At 38.2% G+C, this 25,835-nt stretch overlaps 1 protein-coding gene across 1 annotated transcript; it reads right to left on the bottom strand.

Moving 5' to 3' along the window:
* Positions 1-2,907: 2,907 nt before the first annotated feature.
* On the bottom strand, positions 2,908-24,967 carry suclg1 (succinate-CoA ligase GDP/ADP-forming subunit alph). Its single transcript, XM_084370089.1, has 9 exons — positions 24,861-24,967; positions 22,345-22,445; positions 19,727-19,843; positions 19,288-19,500; positions 18,220-18,277; positions 16,534-16,617; positions 13,106-13,257; positions 8,133-8,321; positions 2,908-3,374 (listed from the first exon to the last, which is right to left on the bottom strand). The coding sequence occupies exons 1-9, from the start codon at positions 24,892-24,894 to the stop codon at positions 3,348-3,350; spliced, it is 975 nt and encodes a 324-aa protein (XP_084226215.1). The 5' UTR covers positions 24,895-24,967; the 3' UTR covers positions 2,908-3,347.
* Positions 24,968-25,835: the final 868 nt, after the last annotated feature.

Raw genomic sequence — 25,835 nt, 5'->3', positions numbered from 1 at the left:
ATGACATAAACATGGCATCTGCGCCTGTGTATGTACAGTATGACACTCATTTTCATATTACTGTTATTGCAGTTAATATACAAGAAGTCACATTGCTTTTCCATTTTGCACTTGATGTACAAGATGTGTCACCTCCATCCACAAGTTGTTTCAAGGTTCTGCAGCTGTGAGTGGCTCCTCCTGTAACTTTGGAATTGCATCGTGGGTAGGGTTGCAGCAATATGCTTTATGAAAATTGCTGGTTATCGTACCCACTACATTTGCTTATTTGTTTGATTATGTACGCACACACACACTGTATATACTGTATATATAATTAATGTAAATCAGTCTTGGTGTTGTGTTGGTGTTCATGTTGTTATTTATTGTGTTCTGTCAGAGTGTTTGGACAGATGCTTTGGCAACATTGTTGTTAAACATTTTTCATGCCAATAAAGCCCCCTTTGAATTGAATTGAAAAAAATAAATAAATTATATATATATATATATATATATATATATATATTTAGATTAAAACAGTGAATTACTCACTTGTAGCTGTTTTCATGCAGCCTGTACTATCATAACCAATGAAAACTATAATTCATTTACTTTTTTTCAGGACCATTTTGGTGCCACAGTGAAAGTTTCTTTTTGAACCTGTAATTAATTTGCGCTAACATTGTATTAAGTCAAAAAACACCACCAGAAGGCAAACTTTGGCCTCCTTTACATCTTACATGGGAGTCAAAGCAAAGCAGGAAACCGCTTGGCAACTTCAATGCGAGAAGGAACTTCTGAGCCTCTAAACAAATAAGCTTTCTGTTCCACTGTCAGTCATTATGTTAATTCGCTAATGCAGATTAAAAAGTAATTGTTAACAATGTGTACACAGAATAATCTGCCTTGGCCGACTGCTGTTGAGCAGATAAGAATAGGCTGTAGAGATGTCCAGTGTAGGGCATTATATGCTTCATTACACACTTTTGTTCCTTGCATGTTTATTTAAAAAAGATTCAGCAGGAGCAGAACCGACTGTAACCTTATCTTCCCCTTTCATTTTCCTCCACTCAGTCCAATTTTCAACCCGTGTGCAGTAATGAGATGTTAATTTAACCTATAGCTTTTACGTGCAACTTGGAGGTTTGTCTTAATTAGAGCGCAACCTGCAACTTTGCTCTGAATATTCACACAGGCTGCTTGTTTACAAGCTGGGTTATTAGTGGTAATTTTACATTTTAGCTTGCAATTTACTGTTATTTTTCCTCTACATGTGAAACTTTGGGGAAGAGTGTTGAGAACAATACCTATAATAGCTGTGGTGTGAGCCTTGACAAAAATACATAAAATACAGGATTATTATGAAAATGTTGTGGGTTGAAAAAAGTACTATCACTGCAGCTAATTTCTATTTTTATATGCCAATATATAATATATATTGAAAATGCCTCACCAATTTTTTTTCAGAGCTTACGTTGTAATCATCAACTTACTTATTGTGTCCAAAAAATTCCAAAATGTAAGACGTTCAGTTCCCAGTTACAGGAAACAAAGAAAAGCAGTGAGTCTTCTTCGTTTTTGAAACTGGAACTCGGAACACATCAGAAATGTGGCACAGCAAAATTCACACGTGTCTTGAACAATATGCGGTACGTGAAGCTTGGTGATAAACTGCTGTAGCTGGCGAGCTAACCACCAACATGCTAGCAAGCCAGGAACCTGCTAGCACACATTCACAACAGCTGGCCAAGCTTTTGACTTGACCTTTGGTATGTTGAGTTTTTAATGTATCATTTTGCACATGCAAGCAAAGACAAATTTCTGCTTTTTGCATGCAAAAGGTATGCAATAAAGTATTTTCTATTCAATGGAGGGTGCAACACATTTAATAAGCTAAAATGGCATCCTTCATTTTGGACACAAAGTCAGCATTTGGAACAGGCTGTTGTGGCTGACTGGGTTAAGTCTAGGACTCTTGCTCAAGAGACTGGCATTGGTATCCTGTTTGGAACAAATTATGATACTGTTTCCTTTATTATTTTTACAATATGTTTACTTCCTGTTCTGCATTTCTATTCAGTTTTCTGTAACCGTTTGGTTACGTTAAGGCAACAAAAATTCTTGGTTAGGTTCAGGTTAAAATAGACCGTTGACAACGTTAAACACGTGTTTGAAAGGATTACTATCCCATTTGTGTATTTCTACAGTTTTTTTCCCAAAAGTTACAAAGCTGTGACATCACAAAACCGTCAGTTGCAATGACAGTCCTGGAGCAACATTTCCTATGATGTTCAACACAGCGATATCAGATTGTGCTTAACATGAGTAATCGACTATTTATATTTGTTTCCAGTTTGTCTTCTGATCGACTTATCAGTGAGTTTATTAAACCCTTTTACTCTTAAGCAATCTAAAGATCTGGTCTGCATGGCCCGGTCAGCTAGTGGTACCCAGAGTAAAAACCAAGCATGGTAAAACACCTTTTAGCCATTATGTTGCCCACCATTGGAACCGTTATATTTATTTTATCACACTCGCTGTACTTCCATTACATTTGTCTACGTATTTATCTCTTTATTTTTTATTATTTTGACTGTAAAACACTTTGGATAACCTCTGTGTATGATAAGGTGCTATATAAATAAACTTGCCTTGCTTAACGGAATGAAAACGAAACCAAATGCTATGATTTCACATGTCAACCAAGCAAACTCTGAAGCTTAAGATCCATGTATGAAAAGCACCTTCATCTTAACTCCTCTCCTGTTAACCGATTCTCTACATACAATATGCGACCCACACAGGTTGTGCTGGAAGGCATGTAAACACCAAACCCACTCAACATGTGATACCTTTTGCATTCCCGTCTGTTCTCAGACATATGTCCATTTTTACGCTCACGTTACTTCAAAAAGGAAGGAAACTTGATGAGACCACATCTGTTTTATGAACAAGTACAGCAGGAAAACGATATGAGAAATATTTCTTATTTAGATGGACAGCCAGTGAAATGGGTGATGCATTACAGCAGGAGTATAGCAGAATGAAACAGATCACCAAGGTTACCATGGCATCCTTCCTTTCAGCTGTCGACATTGTGTGGAGGAAGAGAAAACATCTATAAAGCTTTTACATAGTGTAAAATGACTTCTTTAGGATACCATTAAGCCACTATGTTTTATTCTGTCGTTATGTGCAAGGTACAAGTTCATGGCAGAAATTACAATATAAACACTGGCTGTGCGCTTGGTGGTTGAAATAATCAGGTTTACAGATACTGTAGGGCATGTCCACCTACAGAATCAGGCTGCTCATCTCCACTTCTGGGCAGGGAGGGGGGTGAAAGGTCGGGTGCCTCGTCGCACAATTTACAACATCTTCCTCTTCTCAAACTCCTACAGAGATGGACGAGAGAGAGAAGGGAATACGCAACGTGAAATGAAGTGAGATAGACAGAAGTGAATGATTTATTCATGCAGAATTCACACGGCTCTGTTTTGATCCTGTGTATCAGATCTGCTGTTGAGACGGGGGGAAACAGAGGCGGCTCGAGCTTTTGAGAGCCTGTTGTTTTTTTTTCCTGAAGAGTGCAAATCATGTAGCGCCGTACGTGTCACCAAATTCCAGTTAGTGACGCTAAAAACAGCTCACTTCCTGTGATTGATAGAGGCTACATGTGCACAAAAAAAAAAAAATCTGATTTATGTGAGGATACAGTTGCTGGGCTTATCAGCACAGTCCAACCATGTGGCTACAAAATGAGAGAGCATTACGATAGCCATTAAAAACGATGTCGATGATGATAGAACATGTCGTTCCCAGAGAATTTTCCATTCCACAGGGGGAAAGTAACTTAATGCAAATGTCATTTATCAGCTCGTCAGAACACACAAGTACTCCTGCACATATTGGCCCATTCCTCTGTGGCTTGTGGATACCTGAAGGTCTACTGCCACCTAGAGGAGGAAATGTGTTCATATTTCTGAGACGCTTGAAAAGGCAACCTCAGCCTCTCCAACCTCGACTCTCTGGAGAGGTTTAAAAGTATGAGCACAGATGAGTTGGGTTAGAAGAGGGAGTGGCAGAGGGTTCAGTAATTAGGGACAAAGCTGTAGAGGAAATGAGAGGACGTGAAAAAAAGGTAATAGGATGGAAAGGGTGACAAAGAAAAGGAGGAGCAGGGCATTCATTACGTAAAGAGATAGATGCTTTGTTGGCCCAAGGCGGCAGACAGTAGCTCAAGGGTACAAGACAGGAATCATAGCTGTTGTTTGTATGTGACAGAGAGGAGGGAAAAAAGAGCAGACGCCTTGCGTGAGACAGACTGAGACACATGACAAGACGAGTCGAGAGCAAGAAGGGGAGTAAAACGTAGAAAGTAGAGGTTGCCACTCAAAAAGGATGGGTGAAAACACATCTGGATCGAAACTGTAGCGAGCGCAGGAGAACATGACGTGAGAGAAGAGCGAGACATTTACAACAACAGCTTTGACACACCTGAAGTCAGGTGTATGAGGAGTCAGGATCGTAAACAAAAACTTGAGATTAAACACGTTCGCTTTGGTTTTCCTGCATACATGTGCATGCAGGCTACACTGTGAATACTAAGCAGGAGAGGATAAAATTATCTGCTGTTTATGATTATGAGTTCCAGATATTTTGTAAACAAGTAAAAAGGTCATAATTATTCTTCCATGCATATGAATTAAGTCCTGCTCAGATTAACATAAGTTTTTCTGGTATCTTGTCCTTGCACCAGTGCCACTGAAAGCACTGCATATTTAATTATCTTTCAGCATACTGTATGTCATTTCTAATTGTTAGAGGTTTTTTATATATATACACACGTGTTTTTATCCTCTCTTTTCTTCTGGTTGCTTGTTTTTGGTTTTTTTTGATGACGTCATGTATTTCCATGCACCAATCAAGCAACATTTGAATCAGAATCTGATGACAGTTGAGGGGTTGCTTGCTTATGTTATCAGTACTGTCAATCACATAAGATCCAACCCCACCCACACAGTCCTGATGAAGCAGAATCAGTTGAGTTTTTGAGTGTCAAACTCTTAATAAATAATATAATAGGGATGTTTTATCTGAGCTTAATTAGTTATTTAACTGGATAATAAATACTCATTTTCTGAAAACAATTTTTCAAAGGCTTTAGCTTTTAATGGGAATTTTCAGCCAGCTCTGTATCACAGTTTTAGTAGTATATGCAAATGAACAATGTCAAACTCCTCCTGTTTTGCCTGCACACAGAGCACCCCCATCTTTTTTGGTGACAAGAAACCAACAACAGACTTTAGGGCTTTTGAATCCGCATTTTGTAAGTGTGCATCCACGTACACAAAGACTTCAGACCAATCTCAAGAGAGAGTGCTGCCACGATCGAGCGAGGTGTCTCACTAAACACCGAGCAAACTGTCTAAACGAGGCAGTGCTGATAAACTATGAACCAAGATGCAGGGACTACACTGCTGATTGACTGCCCAACATGTTTTCAGAAACATATTTTTGTGTACTGTTTAGAAGCAATACGGAAGATTGTGAACCAAAAGTGGCTGCCATATTGTTTCTGTACTGTATAGAATGGGCTGAAAAAACTCTGATCAAACCATAAAACAAGGCAGAGCTGATCAAATATGAACCACAATCCTGTTTGTTGTCAGCTCCTCTCCTTAAAATGTTTAAGGAACGTATTTTAGCGTATGCCTCAACTATAAAAACAATGTTGTTTGTTAGAGGCTGGCCGCCTCACTGTTTCCAGTTTCAATTGAAATACTTCTTAAAATTATTCCAAATGCTTCTAACAATGTTCAAACCCTGAAAAACATGTAATTTTATTCAAGGCAACTGTGCGGTTATGAAGATATTTCTGGTTTAGATACAAAAAATTAAACTTCCTCCTCCTTTCCTATGAATTGAAAAATTACTTATTTTTCATTTTCCTGCACCCGAGGTCCATGACGAATACAATGTTTCCTCTAATAAATCAGTACTGACAATGTAGATCCAACTACTTCTTTTGACTAATTTCATTTTCCCAGGGGTGCATTAGACAACACAAAACCCAAGGTCTCGGGCAAAAATATAACTTGGGCCGCCAAACTTTTCTTTTACAAAACTGTCAAATGGCTACAAGAAAGTCCTGCATCCTGGTCACGCTAAATTTGTGTTGTGCTTGTGTAACTTTGTCGACGAAAACATCTGCTCAATGCACTCGGATCTAAGAGCCTTATTGTTTTCCAGTTTTAGACCTCTTGTGAAAACTCCAACATCCAACTGTGGCTCGATGTATAATTCATAAACCTTTAATTAAACATGATGATGCATGTATCCACCTTACACAGATACATGTTGTCACCGGTGGTGTCAAGGCTCGTGCAGGTCGGTGACAGCAGAGATGCTCTTCTCACCGAGGTCGTCGCTGTTTGAGCCCACACCTGAAGCGTCTTGTCTACTCGCGTCTCTCTCGTTATTACTTCAATTACGACGGTCAATGAAATTAACAGAGATGTATGAACACAATGTGCAGCAAAATGAGCAACCACGTTGCACGTTTTTCATCATTACACACAATGATTATGAATTAAACTTTGGGGGGGAAGAGGTGTGTAAATCCATATCCGCATGCAGTAGTGCCAGCACTGGTAATGAAAGTATAAGATGATGAATGGGTGTAATACATGCTTTCACTTTTTATACATCTTGTTAACAGTGCTTCCCTAGAGATAAATTGAAATAAAGGGGCAGTGGCGCCAACTCAGCCACTGTCAACACACATTTATTAATTCCTGCCCTTGTCGTCTGCCTTTCTTTACGGCATATTAAAAGTTTAATCTCAACTTGCTACTCCTGCTTTTCCTGTTCCCAGCAAACCTTGTATCGGCTCGGTGATGAAAGACTGTGCCACAAGTTAGCAGCGTCACCAGAGATTTTGCTCTGAAGCCGAAAGAGAAGCATCATTACTGTGTAGCATCTTTATTGGTTATGTGGACGGTCTGCTTTAATTAGCTTTTCATGTGTATAATGCAAATGTGACCTTAGTATTTGTTTGGTTTATTTGTAAGATGGTATTTCTATCAATTTACGCAGTTATGAGTAAAACAGTGGAGCACAGAAATTTAGAGTTGACTGTTTAAATTAAATGAAATATTTTCTTGTATTTTTTTATGTTTCTCAAGCAGACATCGTGTCACATTTTAATTTGGAAGCAACAGTACAGACAGGGACTGAAAATAAAGACTGAGATAAGGAAAAAGAAATGAGATGCAAGTCAGACAGAGATAAGATGAGATTGATGGATGAGGCAGACAAAAACAACAACAGGGGGGAACATCTGAGCCTGATATATTTGGGACTATATTTTAGTGAATAAAACATTGTTTGGAGTGTGTGACTGAGCAGTTTCAAAGTGTGCATAAGTAATGGTGACGAGGCAAAACACAAAATGTGACAATTGAATTTTGGTAATGTAGGTCTCTTGTAAATAAAAGCCTTTTAAAGACAAGGAGTATCTATGTTAGTAATGTTAAGTAATGGATTTTTATTGTTCGCGGGTAGACGTCTACAACATAAAAGTTTGTTCAGGCTAACAAGCTTCACGGCTAACTGAGCTAACTAGCTAAGCAACAAGGTTTTTTGTTTTTTTGCAAAGCAACAAGTAGAGTGGTAGGTCTATCAGGACACTGTGTTATTTCCCAGTAAAATAAGAATCAGTTTAACCAAAATCAGGTAATACCATTATGTAGTCATTTGTATTTTGTACAGTAGTCAGTGAAGTCCGGCCTCAAATTGACTGCAAGAGGGTGGAGCAGAGCTCATGTCACTATCCAATTTGACAGTGGGTGCTGCCCCTCGGCAGGCTTCTGGAAGTTTATCCAATCAAAATGAGTACTTGTGTGTTCTGAGGAGTGTCTCAGACAGAGGATGAACTGAGGGGCTGCATAAAGAGCCACAATAAGATACATTTTTCGGACTGTGAGTCATGCAATACTACTTAAGTGGAGGCCAAGAAAAAAATAAAAACCTGTTAATGAGCATTATAGATCCCCTTTAAGGCACCAAAAGTATATGTACTCATTAGGCAGAAAAGCCCCTCTCGCAGTGTTATCATCTACAACACTATCTTGCTGGAACAAAGGACTCACCTTGAAAATAGTGCTGCCCAGCTGGGCAGGGGACATGCTGACTACAACTCCAGCTGACTGGAGGGCTGCAATCTTCTCTTTGGCTCCACCCTTTCCACCAGCGATGATGGCGCCGGCGTGGCCCATCCTACGGCCGGGAGGAGCAGTTAGCCCTGCGATGAAGGACACCACGGGCTTTGAATTAGCACCCTGGACGTAGACAAGGGAGAGAAAGAAAAACATTAGCGTAAAATGAGTCGAAATGGACAAGGAAAGGTGAAGAAGCTTGAGGGAAGGTGTGAGGATGTGAGAACAGTTAGCAAAGCAACAAAGTGAATAAGAAAGAGGAAGGAATGGAGCAAAAACAAGGAGGACGGACGGATAGTAGAACAGAGAAAATTAGTTTTCTGCACCTGCATTTTATTCATTCATTATAAATTAAACACCTCATGCCCTCCCCATTACAGAGCACCCATGGTAACAGGCTTGTCTAACCAGCCATCTCCGTCTCAGCCTGCATTATTAAAACAAAGGGTCAATCAAGCCATTTAATTGCATGGGTTGGTGTATGACCAGATAGGGGCTCAGGCTCCTGCCATTTCATATCATCTCATTTCTGAGATGGTAATTAGTCATGCAGGCACTGATTAGCTCAGCTGCTGTCTATGCTGCTTGCTCATTGATGGATGTTACGTTCAACAGTTAAGATCATTTCCAAGGTGAAGAGAGCTAATATTTCATCTTCAGCAATAACATCATAACCAGCAAGTGGGATGGAGTGCGTGTGTGTGCACACGTACGGCAGCTAATATTTCATACTTAGGAATAACAACATAATTGTAGAGGACGGCTTCGTGCGCACACATACACACACCTCGTCCTGAGCTTTTAACAAAGGCTGTGGCTCATCTGGCAGGCTGCTTTTCGGAGAGTGAATGTGACATATTCAACAGCCAAAGCAACACAGCGAGGTCCTTCAAAGACACCCACTTCTGCAGACATTCCAGCTCCAAACTCAGACCTGACACTGGCAGGAAGAAGATGGCAGCCACTTATATAAACTGGAGATGACTTTCAATAATTAAGACTAGCAGGACGTATGTCAGCCAGGGAAACGTTGAGGACCTTGGCTAGAAACGCACCGTTAATGAGACATTAACACTTGCACAGTTAGCAGGGAGATGAAGAGAGGGGGAATATCACTTTTAAGTGCTCGAAATATGTTACAAGCATCTGTTCTCTGCGTTGAAAAAAAAAAAAAAAATGTAAGCACAACACAAATTAGCACCAAACCCCGACTCAGTGTTGAGAAGTCAAATCACGTCCTGAATAAACAAACCACCCTCATGTGAATCAAGTCTTAAATCTACCTCAAACGAAAGGGGTTTAATTACTCTATTAATCCCTGCCTCCCTGGATACTAAGTACTCACAATGCATACAGGGAGGGAAGTCATACTATCATTCACTTTACCCGTCTTTTGTCTTCCACTGTTAGCAGTTCAGATATATTACCTTAATTATGAGACCAATAGGGTAGTTCCCCCACCTCAGTTTGCCAACATGACCGGAGGAGGGCTTTGTTCTATGAACACAAAAACAGCCTGCTCCAAGGAGCTGTATTCACAAGTCCAACTGAGACACTTAACGCCCCTATAAACATGACAGACAGGTCGATATGAATAAAACCGGCACGAGCGTGTCCACGTGACGCTTCTCTACCCTTGGTTTTCCTCCTGCCTACAACCTGCGCTCGTCTTTAGTCTTGTTTCTGGAGAATTACAAGGGGTTTAGCTAAGCTCAGTGGAGACAGGCTTGGCTGAAATAAAATAAATAAAGAAATAAAAAAAAAAAGAATCAGTAAACCTCTACGGTAGCTTAGGTGCCAAATACTCTGACCTACTTGATATGCATGAAGCAAATTGTAACATGGTTGTTCTGTGTAAAACCTATTTCTGACTTGAGAAAGCCTGTGAAACTCTGGCGATGACAGGCAGACCTTTGATACAGGTGACTCTTTGAGACCGTATTATGTTGGCAGACACTGATGAAGACTGAACCTTGAAATATGCCCTGCATCATAAAATCTGACAGCACAACCGAGCGGGAAGTATAAGGTTGTTCTCTTGAATTAAGGCTTCAGGAGATAAACAGTCTGCAGTAAGTCAAGTGTAACACTGATGGATACCGAAATCAATACTTCTTCACCTTCTGGTATAATGTGTGTTTCTCAAATAGGAATTCAATATATTTAATGTTGCATGACACAAATCAATCATGACACTGGACCTTTAATTTCACTGAGCAGCCTGTACTTAATGTCTCTCCAATGTGGCAGTATTTGTCAAGTCAATGGGTGGAAAAAAAAATTCTCAATTAACTTCTTCCTGTGAGTAATGGCGTCATACATGAACACAGTTTAGTTTATTTCACATCAGATCATTCTGTCCTTTCCGTGCTTTTGTCATTGGTCTGAAGCGGCCAGGGCTCGGTTGAAGAAAGATGATGTAATGTACTTCTGAGCACCAATCAGGATTGAGCAAAAACTGAACCAAAATCTGATGATAGCCGATAATCGGATTGAATTCTTATTTTGTTTCACTCAGCCTGAATTTCTGTTCGTTTCTCTACCATTTTTATTTCCTTTTGGGTCAGGGAGTTTAAAATGTTTTAATCCAAATGACCCATCTTCCCCATCAATGGCATTTTCAGTAGACATGCTGTGAAATGTTCATGTTATGGTAATTTCTATAAGTTGACTTTCAGGAACCAGTGCAGCTCTCGTGCATTCAACATTTTTGTAAACATTTTCTGTTGCCGTTCTTCATGGATGTAGCCAAGTGGTCAACAAGCTATGATCAGAGTTGTAGTGTTATTACACTACTACTACTACCACTACTACTACTAGTGTCTAGACATTTAATTACTTTATCTTTACTTTACGGGAACACGAAATAATTTTTTTACTATGTGCGAATTAACAAGAGAATTGAAGCAGACATGTAAAAGGAGGGCAGCACAATATGTTCAAAACATCACAGTGTGATTATTTTGACAGATATTGTGATGTGAATTGATAATTTGTTGGAAAGATTATTTTTCAATGAAATTCAAATTTTTAAAGAAAAACTAAAATCATGATGTTGATGTGGCATCTGTTGGGGTCTGTGCAGAACAAGATTCGTAGGCCAGAATCTTTGCAGCGCTACAGTACTTCATTATAATGCTGTTTTGGCACACATTTTACCTTTGGCATTTAGCCGCACTGTGATTACAATTATATCTTGATTAATTGTTTATTTAAAAAGGAACACAAGAGCTACTTTCACAAGTAACTAATAACTTTTACATGCAATTATTTGGTACAGTTATTCAATATCTTCAGAGAGAACTAACAACTGTAACTACTTTTAGCAAACTTGCACAACACTGGCTATGAAGGAAGATGGAGTCACAATTTGTAATCCCACCCACAAAGCTCTGATTTGTCGATTGTTGCTTGAACTTGGGAAATTAGCCTTCAACGGGCACAACACAAGCTGTGTGACCTATTCAAAAAAATTATGAACAAATCTGAAATGTGAGTGGGAGGTCTTATGTGGGCCACAGTCAAACAATTGTAATTAAACCATATCTACAGAGTCCTAAATAAGAGGTTAAACTCCTAATAAATAATATCTAAGAGATGATTTTCTCCAAACTTTAACTCAGTTTTCAGAGGCTTATATGAGATGCTCAAATGAAAGATGAACAAGTTCTGAGTGTAGCTATCAATAAGGCCATACAAGGTGATAATATTGACAAAAAAAGACATCTACCTCTGAAATGCAACATTTTTCTATTAACATTTGCCTTCTAAAAGCAGAATAAAGTTTTTTCCACTTCCAGCTTTCTGTGCCAGTTCAAGGTTACGAATTCATATCACAGGTAAGGTATAGAAAGTTTCTCTTTACAGGAGATCAAAGTGCTAAATCTCATAAAGAAGCGCACGTATTGGATAAATCTTTTTGATCATCAGAGAGCAGATATAATCTATCATCAAGTTTAAGTCTTCACTGTTTTGCAGTATTTATTGATTTTGGCTGAGCTATCCTGCTGCTCTTTTCCAGCAAGACTGTCCTCCACACTAATACAAAATTCACATGAGGGAGCTGCCCTAGGTGAGTGCATCGGTGACGTGAATTCAAATGTATTCAAATTTAGTAAAGTTAAGTTTGCTCCGGACTTTGTGCTCATATTCAAAATAAGGTCCAAACACTCAATTTCATGTACAATGTTCTAGGCAACTGACTTTCAACGGAAGATCTGCAGCTTACTCCCACGCTCTGCTGGGCTTTTTCATGCACGTGTTTCATTTGAGCTGTCCCTCACTGTCGATACTCTGGGTGACTGGGTGGGGGGTGGTTCGTGTTTGTACTTTATTTGTTGAGTGAGAGAAGTTATTCTCCTGAGAGGCCAGCGGGAGATTTGCATTCATTAAAGCAGCCGAGGGCAAATCAAGTCCATTTCTCAACTCCAGAGAGCCATAAGCACGCTCGCATACACAGAAACAAACACGTGCACGCTGAAAACATTTATAGATTACAAGTCATCTGCAAGGAGCAAAATGGCAAGAAGAGGCCTGCTGAAGTTAAAAATGTAAATTACAAGTTCTCAGCCTGTGTAAGCCGAGTGGCCCTGTGAATCATTCCTTCATCCCATCTGTCACTCTTTGTCTTCATCATACGGATAAAAAAAAAAATTCGGGAGGAAGCCTGAAGACTGAAGATGCTACCAAAAAGACACTTTCATAAAGTTCCACTTTGTTCTAGACTTATAATAGTTTCCAGTATTCACTGCAGCTGATAGATCTGAAAGGGCATGACTAAGAGCTAAATCAGAAAAGGATGAATTTTTTATACGAACAGATATATCTGCAGAGGTGAAGCGCTGTAGCAGACATATCACAAGGAAAGTGAAGTAAAATAATGGGTGTCCAGTGTGTTATTTTCTTACAGAGTTGTGCTGTTTGAGATACTCTGCTGCATTCTCCTCGGCGTTGCCTCCGATTTCTCCAATAAGGATGATGCCCTCCGTCTTGGGATCCTGCAGAAACACCTCCAGACAGTCTATGAAGTTTGTGCCGTTGAATGGATCGCCGCCAATACCTTGCAGGAGACAAAGCAAACACTTGCTGTATACTCGAGACTCTCAGAGGAGGATTCCTGTGAATATTTGAGGATCACATAGCTGCTGAGTTGAATAAGAAGCAGCTTTATGCCTGTAACATATCACTTACTGGCTTGATTTAGTTCTAGTATAAAGACGTAGTGTGAATTTATTGTTTGTTACTGTTTTAGCTTATCTAAGTTTAGTTATTCATACTGACAAGTATTTCTTAAAATGCACAGGCTGTAATTTTTGGCACTAGGGGTCTCTCAATAAAATAATAAAATCAAAAGTCGTAGTTTGTTGATGTCATGTTTAGTGTGAGAACATGGGATTTGTTGTGTCCACTGTCAGACAACCATCACTGCCAATAAAAATCCTCTCAAATGACAGATTTTGCTGGGTTGCTCAATGTTGGAAATGTTTAGGATACTCAACAAAACATGTTACAAAGTCGAGTCGTTTTTAGATGTTTTATGTGGAAAAGTTACATATTTATCTTTAACTTTCAGCAGCAACATATATTCAGAAGCTTTATAAAGCTTTCAGACCTCGGGATTTAAATACATCTTTGCCCACACCTTTACAGAGACCTGTCACCACCACAACATCCCAGACCAAGATGTTGCACTCAGCGGTTGGACCATGTCCTGATGCTAACAAAGCTGCTGAATCGCTGAGGGGAACTGCATAAATTGGGTTATAATTATCTGTTTGTTACTACAAGTGACTTCATTCGCAAAAAATCATGTGATCCATGTTGATATAAAAATATCGATTATAGCCGCTATAAGTTAAATCTCTACAACAATAAAGGATGGAAGAAATAATATTAAACTGAGGTTAGGCAGAAGAAAAAGCATTTTACAATTTTTAATTCAAAGTCACTTCAAAGTGTGTTTAATGACATAACTGCCCCGATACACGGTTATCTCTGCATGGTAGTTTAATTATGCATTTCCTTTTAAAGCCAAGGAACATGATTTACGCAGCTTTTTCAAATCACAAGGGGCCAATAATAATTTTTCAAAATAATTCCCACAAAAAATGACACAAGGATCTATAAATCAAGGCCAAACCTCCAGAAGACAAATCTCTCACAGACAAAACGTCCCCTAAATTCATAGTCACACTATTTAAAAAACCTGCCAACACCAAAAAAAAAAAGAAAAATTACATGAATAATAATCAAAGAGAACCACATTACCAGCAACAAAGATGACAGTGATTTTAAATATTGTATTAACTGTAATTTGCTGTAGCCCGTGGGTCATGCTCAGACTGAAGAAGTTGCCAGCAGAGCCACCAATAAACCCCCTTTAATGAACTCTACAATATTTAATACTGTTGCCGCACTGGTTTCATGAAGTCTGGCTAGAGGACATGCCATAATTAAAATGTCTAAATAATAATGGAGCGGAGTTGTTTTTCAGTTAATTTGGGTGTCCAACCATCCCTTTAATATGGAGTTTCTGGTGGAAGATAAGTTGGTCAAAGGAATTTGTTTTTGTAAAAAAAGTTAATCTTATATTTGCTGTGTTGCCAAGAAGTAATAGAACTGGGTATAATGGTCACATTGCAGCATGTCTTGACGGTGTGGTGAAATGAAAACAGTTAATATTCCTATATGCATAACTGCTTCAAGAGAACAGGTGACAGACATGGTAGCTTAACTGATCATTTCACTGACATCAAGGAGCAATTAAAGATTGATGAATAAAGAAGTTAATGTGATATAGTTTTCTGGACAGTAAGAAATATTTGTCTATATGGGCTTCAGGCTGTGCTATTAAAGTGTGCGCATGTGCTGTTAATCTATTACAGAAACAAGGCTGTGAAACATTGTGTGGAAGGAAAGTAAGGTAATAACAGAATGGGTAGACAATGGAAAGTTCTACATCTGTACTAGAAAATTGCAAAGATCACAGTTTTACCTGCAATTCATATAAAACATATGTATGAAAATAGCACTAACATATACTGGAATCACTTAAACCTTACATTTTGTAAGGAAAAAAAACATTTTCATTGCATTACAGATAGGATACATAGGATTGTGAAAAACAATCAAAGACTCTTACATAAGTCATCATAAATCATATGTCTTCCTGCACAAAATAATGGTGGTAAGCTCATTTCTCTGTCATTGGTAAGTTTGGAACCTGTAATATTTACACACATACAATTTAACTTGTCTTGGTGTGGGATAAAATACAAGCAGGCTGGTGGCAGCCTTAGGAAATATAAAATAAATCAGGAAACCAATATCCGATTGTACGTCAGTGAGCTAGACAGCTTTTTTAAGTCATTCATGTGAGGATATTCACAATTATCTTCATTCATGTTAATGCTGATTACAAAATTCACCACGATCGACTTATTTTGAGTGTTTCTCATCCTGATCCGTGATAAAATCTTTTATCATCCCATCCCTATTTGCCAGGTTTGAAAACATTTACAAAACAAGTGCTACTCCTCAGTATAACTTTGTTTGCAGTTACGTTGACAACTACAGGAAAACTTGCTTCAGGAAATCCAAGTTCAGTGCAATCAAAAAGGTACATGGCTGAGGTAAAAAAATGAGCAGCAGCTAAAAAGCATTTATGATATTAATTCATTTTGAATGCCATGGCCTGTTTAAAATATTCATAGAATGCTTTAAAACAAGGTATTTCCATTTTGAACCTCTCTCTTCCAAAGTAGTGATATAGAACCAAACGTTGTACTCCTCTGGTTTGTGCACTTAAAAAAAAAGTACATTTCCCCATCATGGATCAGAGATGAAACATGCTTTCTTTAGGACAAAGACATTTTGCATCTGAGTCACTTGATCAGTCTATTCAATCTCACTAGTGCCCTTCACAGATAGCAGCTACCTTAATGCTCAGGTCCGATAGGAGTAGTTTGAGCAAGGATCAGAAACTGGATAAGTGCTTTCTCTATACAAAGTGTCAGTCCTATTCCCGGGAATGCATCAGCATTTGTAAGAGATCGCGTAAAATGAGTTTTGATGTCCTCTGGCATTGTACGAGACTGAAGGTAACTCGCCATCACAAAGAGGCTCAAATTAAATGCAGGCATGTAATGTTGAGTGGCCATCCTGTCCTCCTTTCCTCTCTGAAATTTCTTCAAGCTACTCATGAAGCAATAGGTTGTTATCAGGATCAGTTTGTTCCTTCAGTCCCAACTGCTTGTTTGAACTAGATACAAAACTGCAAACTTTGTTACTGTTTGCTAATTTAAATTCATAATGCCACATGTCATTGGAAACTTACCAACGCAGAGTGACTGTCCCAGGCCGACCTGTGTGGTTTGGTGCACAGCTTCGTATGTCAGGGTACCCGATCTAGACACAATGCCTGAAAGAAAAGATTTAACCAAATTATATTTCATAGTGAACCCACTTGCAACATATGACAAAACAAAAATATATAAAGGATTTCACAAAAGGCCCTGTTGCTATTACCAAAAGCTCAATGATAAGAAGCACTATACTGTATGTTCCTGGCAGGAAATTACAAAATACTGTGGTAAAAATAACATCTCACCGTATCCCTTTAACAGGAAAAGCTGCATTTTTACCAGGTATACAGGACACCATGTTTAACCATAGATAAAATAAAGGAATTTAGATTATTGACATATTGCAAGAAAATAGTCTGCCATTTTATTAGATTCAGACGATTTATGGAATATCTTCATCTTAGAATGAAGATGATTGGAATGACGCCATACACTCAATTAACTCTTCAAACTTGACAGAATCGTCACTAAAGCCTTTATTTCTCAGCCTCCGGAGCAGATGGAAACCTGAAATTAAGACCATTTAAGAGCTTAAGCATCTTGAAAGTGAACACATCATTCAAAACACACTTGCGTTGCATTTTATCTATTTATAATGGGTTAATAAGGGGTTGTTACAGCTAAATAAAACTGAGTTTAAAAATTCTGGTGAAACCTTTGTCAGGACATGTATATTATTCAAATGGATTAAGTCTGCTAGCCATACAGTTAACAAGTGGTACAATAAAACACTTTGGATTCTTCCGTTAGAAAAGCTGTCTATAGTCCTGAGAGGCAGTGAAAGGACAATGTCTACCAATTTTCCTTTACATGTCAAGATTGTTAATTGTCAAAATATGACAAAGGGCATATACCTTAACACTATCTTTTTTTTGTTTTTTAGCTTCGTTTTAACATGGCGATCTTTCATCAGGCATAGGACTTGTTTGTTCACAAAGCCATGACTGGGCATGTTATTAGTTTGTACTTAGCGGTGTTGTTATCTGATTTGATGAGACTCGATGGAGGGGAAGGGTACCGTTATAAAACATTTTTTTTTTTTCTTTCTTTCACAAGGTATAAGACAAATCAAAAATATATTGATAAGGTTTTTTTTTTTGGAAAATCAAATGCAGAACAATGCTCCAATCAAGGATGATAAGTTGATATAAAATGCTGCTTTAATTTCTCTGTCCAACTTTGGCTGAATTGTTTTATTGTTACAGCACAAACAAATGAGATCGCTATCACAGTGCAGCTCCGTAACAGCTGTTCTGTCTGTGCTTTGGGAATGATGGCAGTCGAATTACTATAAAAACAGCCTTCTTGTAAAGGTTCACTGGTCAACAGCATCACACACTGCTTATCAAGCTGTCAACAGCAGAAGCTCCATTTAGTGGAGTGCAGAGCTGTAAAAAAGTTTAATTTGAGAAGAAAGGTATTAAAGTTTGTTTTTCCTTTCTGTTCCATCACACTTCAGTCTTTTCAAGATTGTTGTTGAACAGTCAGTCAGCAGGTGAATCTCTGTTTATACACAAACATGTAAGCTGTCATTAAGCGAACATTCTCAAATAATATAAAACCATTAGCATCTAAAAGGTGACTTGTGCTTTCTTGTATCAATAAAGTGCATAAACATTCAAACAAATAATGTTCACAGACAAATTAGAAAATCTCACCGACTCGTCCTTTCTTGTGAATGTGGCCTGGCATGATCCCGATCTTGCATTCTCCAGGCTGCAAAAAGATTAAAGATTAAACGATTAAAATAGAGAACATTTACCTAGACTTACCCACATATGACTGTGGTTTTTAACTTTAGTACTTCTGCTCAAAATCACTGGAAATGTTGTAACCTGTTGTAATTGTGTAGTGAAAATCTAATATTGTGACAGCGCTGTTGGGAACTGATATACATTTGCAGTAAAAATGAAAATCTTTGTGTCAAAATTTAGAAATGGAATTTAGCTTACTTATTCAAGGATAAGTAACTCAAGTACAATTTTTATTTTCTGCTTCTTTATACTTCCACTCCATTGCATTTATTTGATAACTTTGGTTAACAATTACTTCGCAGACTCAGATTAAATGGGGATCATAGGCTATTATTCATGATTCGTGACTGTAGCACGTTTAAATAATTTATTTTCAGAGCAATAAAAAACACACCAAATAATATCAATAATCAAAAAAGTGGGGAATATCAGATCTGATAATCGGTTTATCCCAATGCCAAACCTTTGAACTCAGTGTTGAGTTGAAGATTTTTCTTGTTTCATGTCTCTACAGAACACAGTGATTCATTATTCAGCTTTGTTACTATGTCACAAGATCATTTTAAATAACCAGAACAAATTCAATGATGATTCACTGGAAATATTTGCATGAGTAATGATCATTTCATAAACTTTGCAAATTTTGATAAAGCCTAAAATCCCCAAAACAACAGGGATATTCAACCCTAATAATGACATTTTTTTAAAGAATGCCAGTTATTTGTTATATTCAAAAACATAGAAAACACAAAAACCCTAAGTATAAGTGAATCATGCTCCTTTAACGTTTTAGTTTCCTTACTTCACCGTTTAAAAAAGATAACAGAATATTAATGTGTTTAATCTGAATGACGCCTAGATCCTTGAGAGCGACTTTTTTACTTTCATCTCTCTCCCTCTGACAAAATGTGTCAGTGTATATATCTGTGTGTGTGTGTGTGTGTGTGTGTGTGTGTGTGTGCGTGTGCTTACATTGATGACTCCTGGGCAGTTGGGGCCTATGAGACGGGTGGTGCCCTGGCGCAGGAGCCTATGTTTGACTCTCACCATGTCCTGCTGGGGGATGCCCTCGGTGATGCACACCACCAGAGGCATCTCTGCGTCAATGGCCTCAATGATGGCCGCTGCCGCGAATGGAGGGGGTACATAAATCACGGTGGCATCTGCCCCTGTGCCCTCCCTTGCCTGAGGAGAGTAAAAAAAAAAAGTGTGGTGCATTTAAAATGGAGATTCTAAATTTATGAAATAGTGCCACCTAATGTTTCTTTAAAAATCATCTTCAGCAGTCCTTCACAGGTTATTTTTCAGCAAATCTGCCAGATCCATAGCACATATTTCAGTTTTTGTATTTAATATATTTACAATAAATTTTTAAAGGAACAATCAGGGATTGGTAAGATATCATACATACCTCCTTGACTGAATTGAAGACAGGCAGGCCGAGGTGTGTCTTACCACCCTTGCCGGGGGAAACACCTCCAACTAACTGGGAGCCATAGTCGATAGACTGCTGACTGTGAAACGTTCCCTACAAGGCAAGAGGAGTCAGTGTGTATGAGTGTGTAATGAAGTGGGGTGCAGCCACTTCTGTGGTGTCAACCTTGAGATATCATTACAGACAGAGAGGAAGGAGGAAATATGCTGCCATCCAGGATTAATCACCTGTGCTGCATGCAGAGTAAAGGGATGGATACAGAGGTGAGGCTGGGTTCTTCTCTGGGATGCAGCTACTGGTAAATAATATCCAATGAGAAGGAATAGAAATGTTCTTGACACATAAATAATGATGTAAGCTGGGTTTAATCTGCTTGCAGAACATTTGAAAAACAAATCAAAAGCAGATTTTGGATGTTTTCCAACACCGACAGTAAAATATCTGCCAGGGAAGATAGTTTGCAAAAATATTTCACGTACTGTCAGTCCTATGAAGGCTATAGGGAACCTGTCAGGGCTGTAACACTTCATTCCTCACATTCATGAAGTCAATGCTTTCGCCTCAACCGAAACAGAAGCCCATCTAATTCACAATCTTACATTTCAGAAGTTTTGCTTATCTGATATCTTGACCTCAGAAGATTCTTGTACGCATCTATTGGTATAACTGTGTCCATGTAAACATGCTATACTGATTTCTTCTGACATCAGATTTGCGTTGTAATTGCACTGTAACTTATGTATTCGAGCTAAACAAGTTTTAATTCATCTATTCATCAAAGTGAAGATGGACCAGAAGTCACTACATTAAAGGGGAAAGGAAAGGGAAAGGAAATTTAGAGGTTAAAACATGTAGGTAAAGAGAAAGGACACTGGTGTTGGGTAATCTCTGTTATTACTTGCTGCTCTTAGTGTTCCGTGTTTGGTACAAATATCTCCACCAGGCCCCATTTGAAATGAAAAACAAGATAGAGCAGCAATAACACTAAAGGGAGCAGAATGTGTTTTGGGAGGTAAAAATCTTCTGAGTGAATCTCAGCTGTACTTTCCCAGAAAATTAGTGCATCAAGGCGGCGTTAATTGATTTTCTGCTGAACAAATCCCATCAGTCTGTAGTCAGTTAATTATTACTGAAGATGCTGAAACAATGTAGATAAAGTAGCCAGGGGTCATAACTACAAGTGCAAATAAATGACCTTCCTGTAAAAATTATAACTAGCCTATTAAGAGGAATTAGAAGCTATGAATCAGCATTTTTATTCCAAATTGGAATATACCCCTTCACCCTGCTAACTTTGCCGTTTTTGCCGGTCATTACTATCGCAAATGTTGGGACAATAAAGTTGAAGAATTGCTTGCTTATCAAGCCAGAAAGACACCACAATGTGCACTCAATAGCACTTGCTTCATTTCTCATCCTTTTCTAATTACCCGGAGTGTTCACTGGAACTATATTTAACAACCTTTTATTACGTTGAAGAGAAAATGGAGGATGAAAAATGGAATGTACGCAAGGACAGAGGGGGGATATAAATCTGTTAAGTCCACGTTTTCTGGCTTGTTGAACACACTTGCCAAGATTTTTATTCTCCTTGACTGGACACGTTTCAAAGTGAATCACCTGAGCTTTTTCAAGGTTTTGAAAAATAACTGGGAGGATCAACAAGCTGCCACACAAACATTACTATTGACTAAAACAATGACTAACAGTAGTCAAGGTGAAAAAAATAAATTTGAACTCAAAACCAAAAAATGAAAATCTACAAAACCAGCAGTATCCAAACAGGAACAAACATAATTTACAGGCCTTTAAGGCAAAGAAACAACTCTTGCAAAAATTGCACTCAAACAACAGGAAACTACAGGACAACAGTGTGAACTGATCCAAGGACGAGTTTCACATTTACACAGATCTTGAATAACACTCTCTTCACATTTTTCAACTCTTTTAATTGTACTTATTCAATTAATTCCTAAAACGTTGTACTTAACATGACCTAGTACTGCAATTCTGTTTTTCTCTATTGTAATTTTACAAGACTGTGTGCAAAAGTTGGGATTTTGGACTGTGTAAATAAAACTAACCTGACTTATTTGACATAATTTATGTATCTGAATAAATGAAAATAGTCTTTCCCATCTAGGGCTGCAACTAATGATTATTTTCATTATCAATTAATCTGCCCATTATTTTCACAAATAAGCGATTGATCGTTTAGTCTTTACAATGTCACATAATTGTAAAAAGCGCTTTTCATAATTTGCCAAAGTATCGTCTTCATATAGCATATTTTGTCCAACCAACAGTCCAAATCTAAAATATTTCTTTATTTATCTTTATTTATCTTTATTTACTACCATAAATGACAAAGAACAGGAGCAAATCCTCACATTTAGGAAGCTGGAACCAGTAAAAGTTTGACATTTTATGCTATTATCAAAATAGATGCTGATTAATTAATTAATCATTAATTAATCCTCTCTGGTGATCTTACTCCTACAGAAAGACACACTAAGAATGAGGTATTGTGTATGTTAGTGAGTGTAAAAAGTGCAAGGAAAAACTTTTAATGGTAATAATTGGTTAGTACAAACCTGCTTCCCTGTGAAACCTTGGCAGATGACCTTCGTGTTCTTGCTGATGTAGAGGTTCTGTCTTGACCCTGTATAACAGTGCCTGACCCCACTCTGCTGCACTGAATGGACAAAGAGAAAAGGGGGTGACATTGTCACGTTAAAATAAACCATCAAAACCTCACACAGTGAAATCTTCCTATTCACTCACAAGGACATTAACTGCATTGCTCTATTTTGTGAAAATGGCTTGCTTTATTTAAGCTGTGCAAATACACAGATAAGCTGTCACTTTGGATTTGAAAAAAACTCAGATAAAAGCATCTTTCTCTTCACAGTCAATAGTAAAAAGTTCAAATAGAAATTGTCCATTTTTCTTCCAGGAACTCAAAATATTTTAGCAATCAACACTTATGCAATCATCTTTTATTGTTGCTGAGCAACAATTTCAGCCTCTCTTCAGACTTGCCAGCTGACTTTCACTGCACCTGTGACCACAAGCATTCTTCATTTTCTAAGAGGTACTCTGAACATTTTTAAATTACAGACTGTTGCTTGTGCTTTGGAGCATAATGATGTCAACCACTGAGGGAAATGTAACACATGGAGAACAAATTATGTCTAATTACACTGACTGATTGGAACTGCTGTAGTATAATTTACTACTTAGTGTGGTAATTCTATTGATTAAAGAAATAGGTTATTAACAGCACATGTTGTATACAGTGGGCTAAAATGAAACATTCTTTAAAGCTGCATTCATTTGTGTTTGATACACTGAGATTGTATTATATGACTATATGTCAAGGACAAAACCCATGGAGAACTGTCAACCACCTCTCCTGTTTTAGCAATGCGTTTTGCTTTTCGAGGGGACATGTTTACCGAAACATTTTCAAAGGTCAGGCTTATACTGTACATGCTTGTATGACCGAGCTGCAGTAGAGACATTCAGGTCAAAGTGCAAGTGAGGAGGCTCTGTTAAGTTTTACTTCTACTGTGCGACAAGTTATTTGACAAATACTGCAGGTGTTGTACAACAACATTAGCTTACAGGTGAAACTAGCAACATGCTGCGCAATTTCACTACCACACAGGATACTAGACATATGTTTCAACTGAACTTGAATATAGCTTTATATGCATAACATTATAGCTGCTTTTCTTTAATCAGTTTTCCAGGGACGAATTCTATTGTATTTGCACAGGTATGTTGTACGGGTCATATTCAGTTGAGGACAAAATATGCACCCAAAATGCCATTCTTGGACTTTCACTTTTTTACATAACTAAGTAAATTTCAGGTATAACACTTAATTGTACATTAAGCTGAAATAATAACCAGCTGAGGGGCTTGAACATCATAATGATTTAACTAATCTAATGCTGAAATAATTCGCTTAATTATCCATTTAAAGAAGATGAAGCAACATAAACGTGATAAAGATGCAAAAAAGGTTGTGCCTTTGCTGGTTCCAGGGTGCTGAGAAGTTGTGGTAGCCTATATACACTGCTTTCTGACACTTTGTAACTACTAAACTAATCAATAAAGGGGGGAGGGGGGTCACTGTGACCCTCAATTGATTGCCTCTCCTCCTCAGTGCACTCGTCTGACACACACAGATGCTTTAGCACTTTAAGCTAAATTGCTTTAATTTATTCAACCAGGTGTTCCCTCAATCACATGGACACAGGTTCAACTCTGCAAGAAAAAAAGCATCAAACAAAAGCTGCTGCAAGTAACAAAATGAAGACAAAAACTCGACCTTGAAAGGCAAGTAGCTTGCTTCACAAAAATTATAAACAAAAACCTATGAAAAAATTTGGCAAAACAGAATATTTTTGCTCTGAGGTTACTGACTAACCTAACGCAAAACAGCCGCAGCAATCACCTTCACTGACTGAACTTTGGTCTTTTGTCAGCGCTTCAGTCAAAGACATAATATCAATGACAATGTACAAAGTTCAGCTGCCCACTTGAGCCCCATGTCCGAACAAATTAACAACTCCTGAATTACGATCACAGCCAAATCACGCAGCGATGCCAATTGGAGTCTTGTCATTGCATCGTCTAAGGCAACATTTTCATACAGGCTGTTGACAGACAGACAGTTAGATGCCTCCACTGCTGGGTGCAAACTACACATGAGCTAGTTACTATTTAAACAAACAGGACAGAGTGAAATGGACATGCTGACGTTATATTTAGTGGAGAGGACACGCAAGGTCGAAGATCAACACTTGCTCGGGTCTTGGAGGTTAAAGTTAGATTTCAGCTGGACGTTAGCGAAAACCTAGCTAGCTGTCATTGAGCTATATCAGCATATACGTTTTCTATGGGCAGGCTAACGTGGCTAACTAGCCTGGAAGCTAACTGACAGCCAACCATGGGGAGCTTTGCTAGCCAGTGCAAGTCTGAGGGAGCCTGAGAAGCTGTGCTCATGTACCGAACAGAGCCACCGAGTGCACGTCTGTTACAGAAACTAAACTGTCAAACATTTCAAGTGGTTAAAATGAGAATTTAGTTCAATACTTACAAAGCAGCCTGGCAAACAACCTGCTGTGAGACATCTTCGGTCATTCACCAATGACACCGGAGGCTTAGGACCCGACACACGGATTTTAGCTGACTGCAAATATATCCCCGTCAAATCTGGATTTTAAAATGTGTTTGAAAACATTTTCTTTTTTCTCAATTAACGCCATGGTTTCCGCATGTGTTTATAAATGCGTGCCTGTGTTTTGTCTTGCGCTATGAGTACGGTACAAAAGACAGATACGGGCATTAAAATTATTCCAGGCGAAATAGTGGGCTGCTTCATCCCACAATGAATTCTGGGTACTGTAGGCCTCTACAGAGTAAATGGAAAACACCATACCAGCACTAGAGGACGCGTCAACCACATGGATAACTTTAGAAAACGTCACCCTGAAAGCCCTTAGCTAAAAATACTAACTAAGCTCGGAAGTTACTTATTGACCCCGGAAATAGTAATTAAGATACGAATAAGAATCTTAAACTAAGGTCCACTTAGCATTTCCAGAGCTTTCAATGGCACAATGTATGTTTTAATGAAATAAAAACACTGAAAAATAACACTGTGCACTCATTTAAAGATTTTATTGCACTCATATAATGATTATTTTAAAACTATATAGCCTATATATGTATCTGCTGTAGAACTATTCACAGAATGCACCCGTGATGGCTTCAAACAATATTTAACTGAGCCATAGTTGTCATAACTTAGACTATCATCAAAAAATAAATGCTTAATTAAAATAATAATTGTATTGTTAATATAGGCTCCTTGTGATTTTGCTCATAATTGCCCTACCGTGCATCTACATGTCTGAACTCCAAAATCCAGCTCAGTGAGCAGGATTTATTTGCCATGACCACAAAGTCCTCCACAATATTACCTTGGAGATGTAACGAAACATTATAGAGAGCTAATTTATTTTAGCTTATTTAGCTAATATACATTGAAATGCATGAAAAATTGTCTCTT

This window comes from Pagrus pagrus (genome assembly GCF_965226575.1).
Source record: "Pagrus pagrus genome assembly, chromosome: 2".
Taxonomy (NCBI): Eukaryota; Metazoa; Chordata; class Actinopteri; order Spariformes; family Sparidae; genus Pagrus; species Pagrus pagrus.
The sequence above is the reverse complement of the archived record's forward strand: the minus strand, read 5'-3'. Positions and strand labels throughout refer to the sequence as shown.

Coding starts and splice junctions, on each gene's coding strand:
- suclg1 (XM_084370089.1), bottom strand. CDS start 24,894: ATGTCTCACAGCAGGTTGTTTGCCAGGCTGCTTT. Junction 19,844..22,344: donor AAGGTTTCACAGGGAAGCAG/GTTTGTACTAAC, acceptor CTTGCCTTGTAG/GGAACGTTTCACAGTCAGCA. Junction 8,322..13,105: donor ATCTCAAACAGCACAACTCT/GTAAGAAAATAA, acceptor GTCTACGTCCAG/GGTGCTAATTCAAAGCCCGT.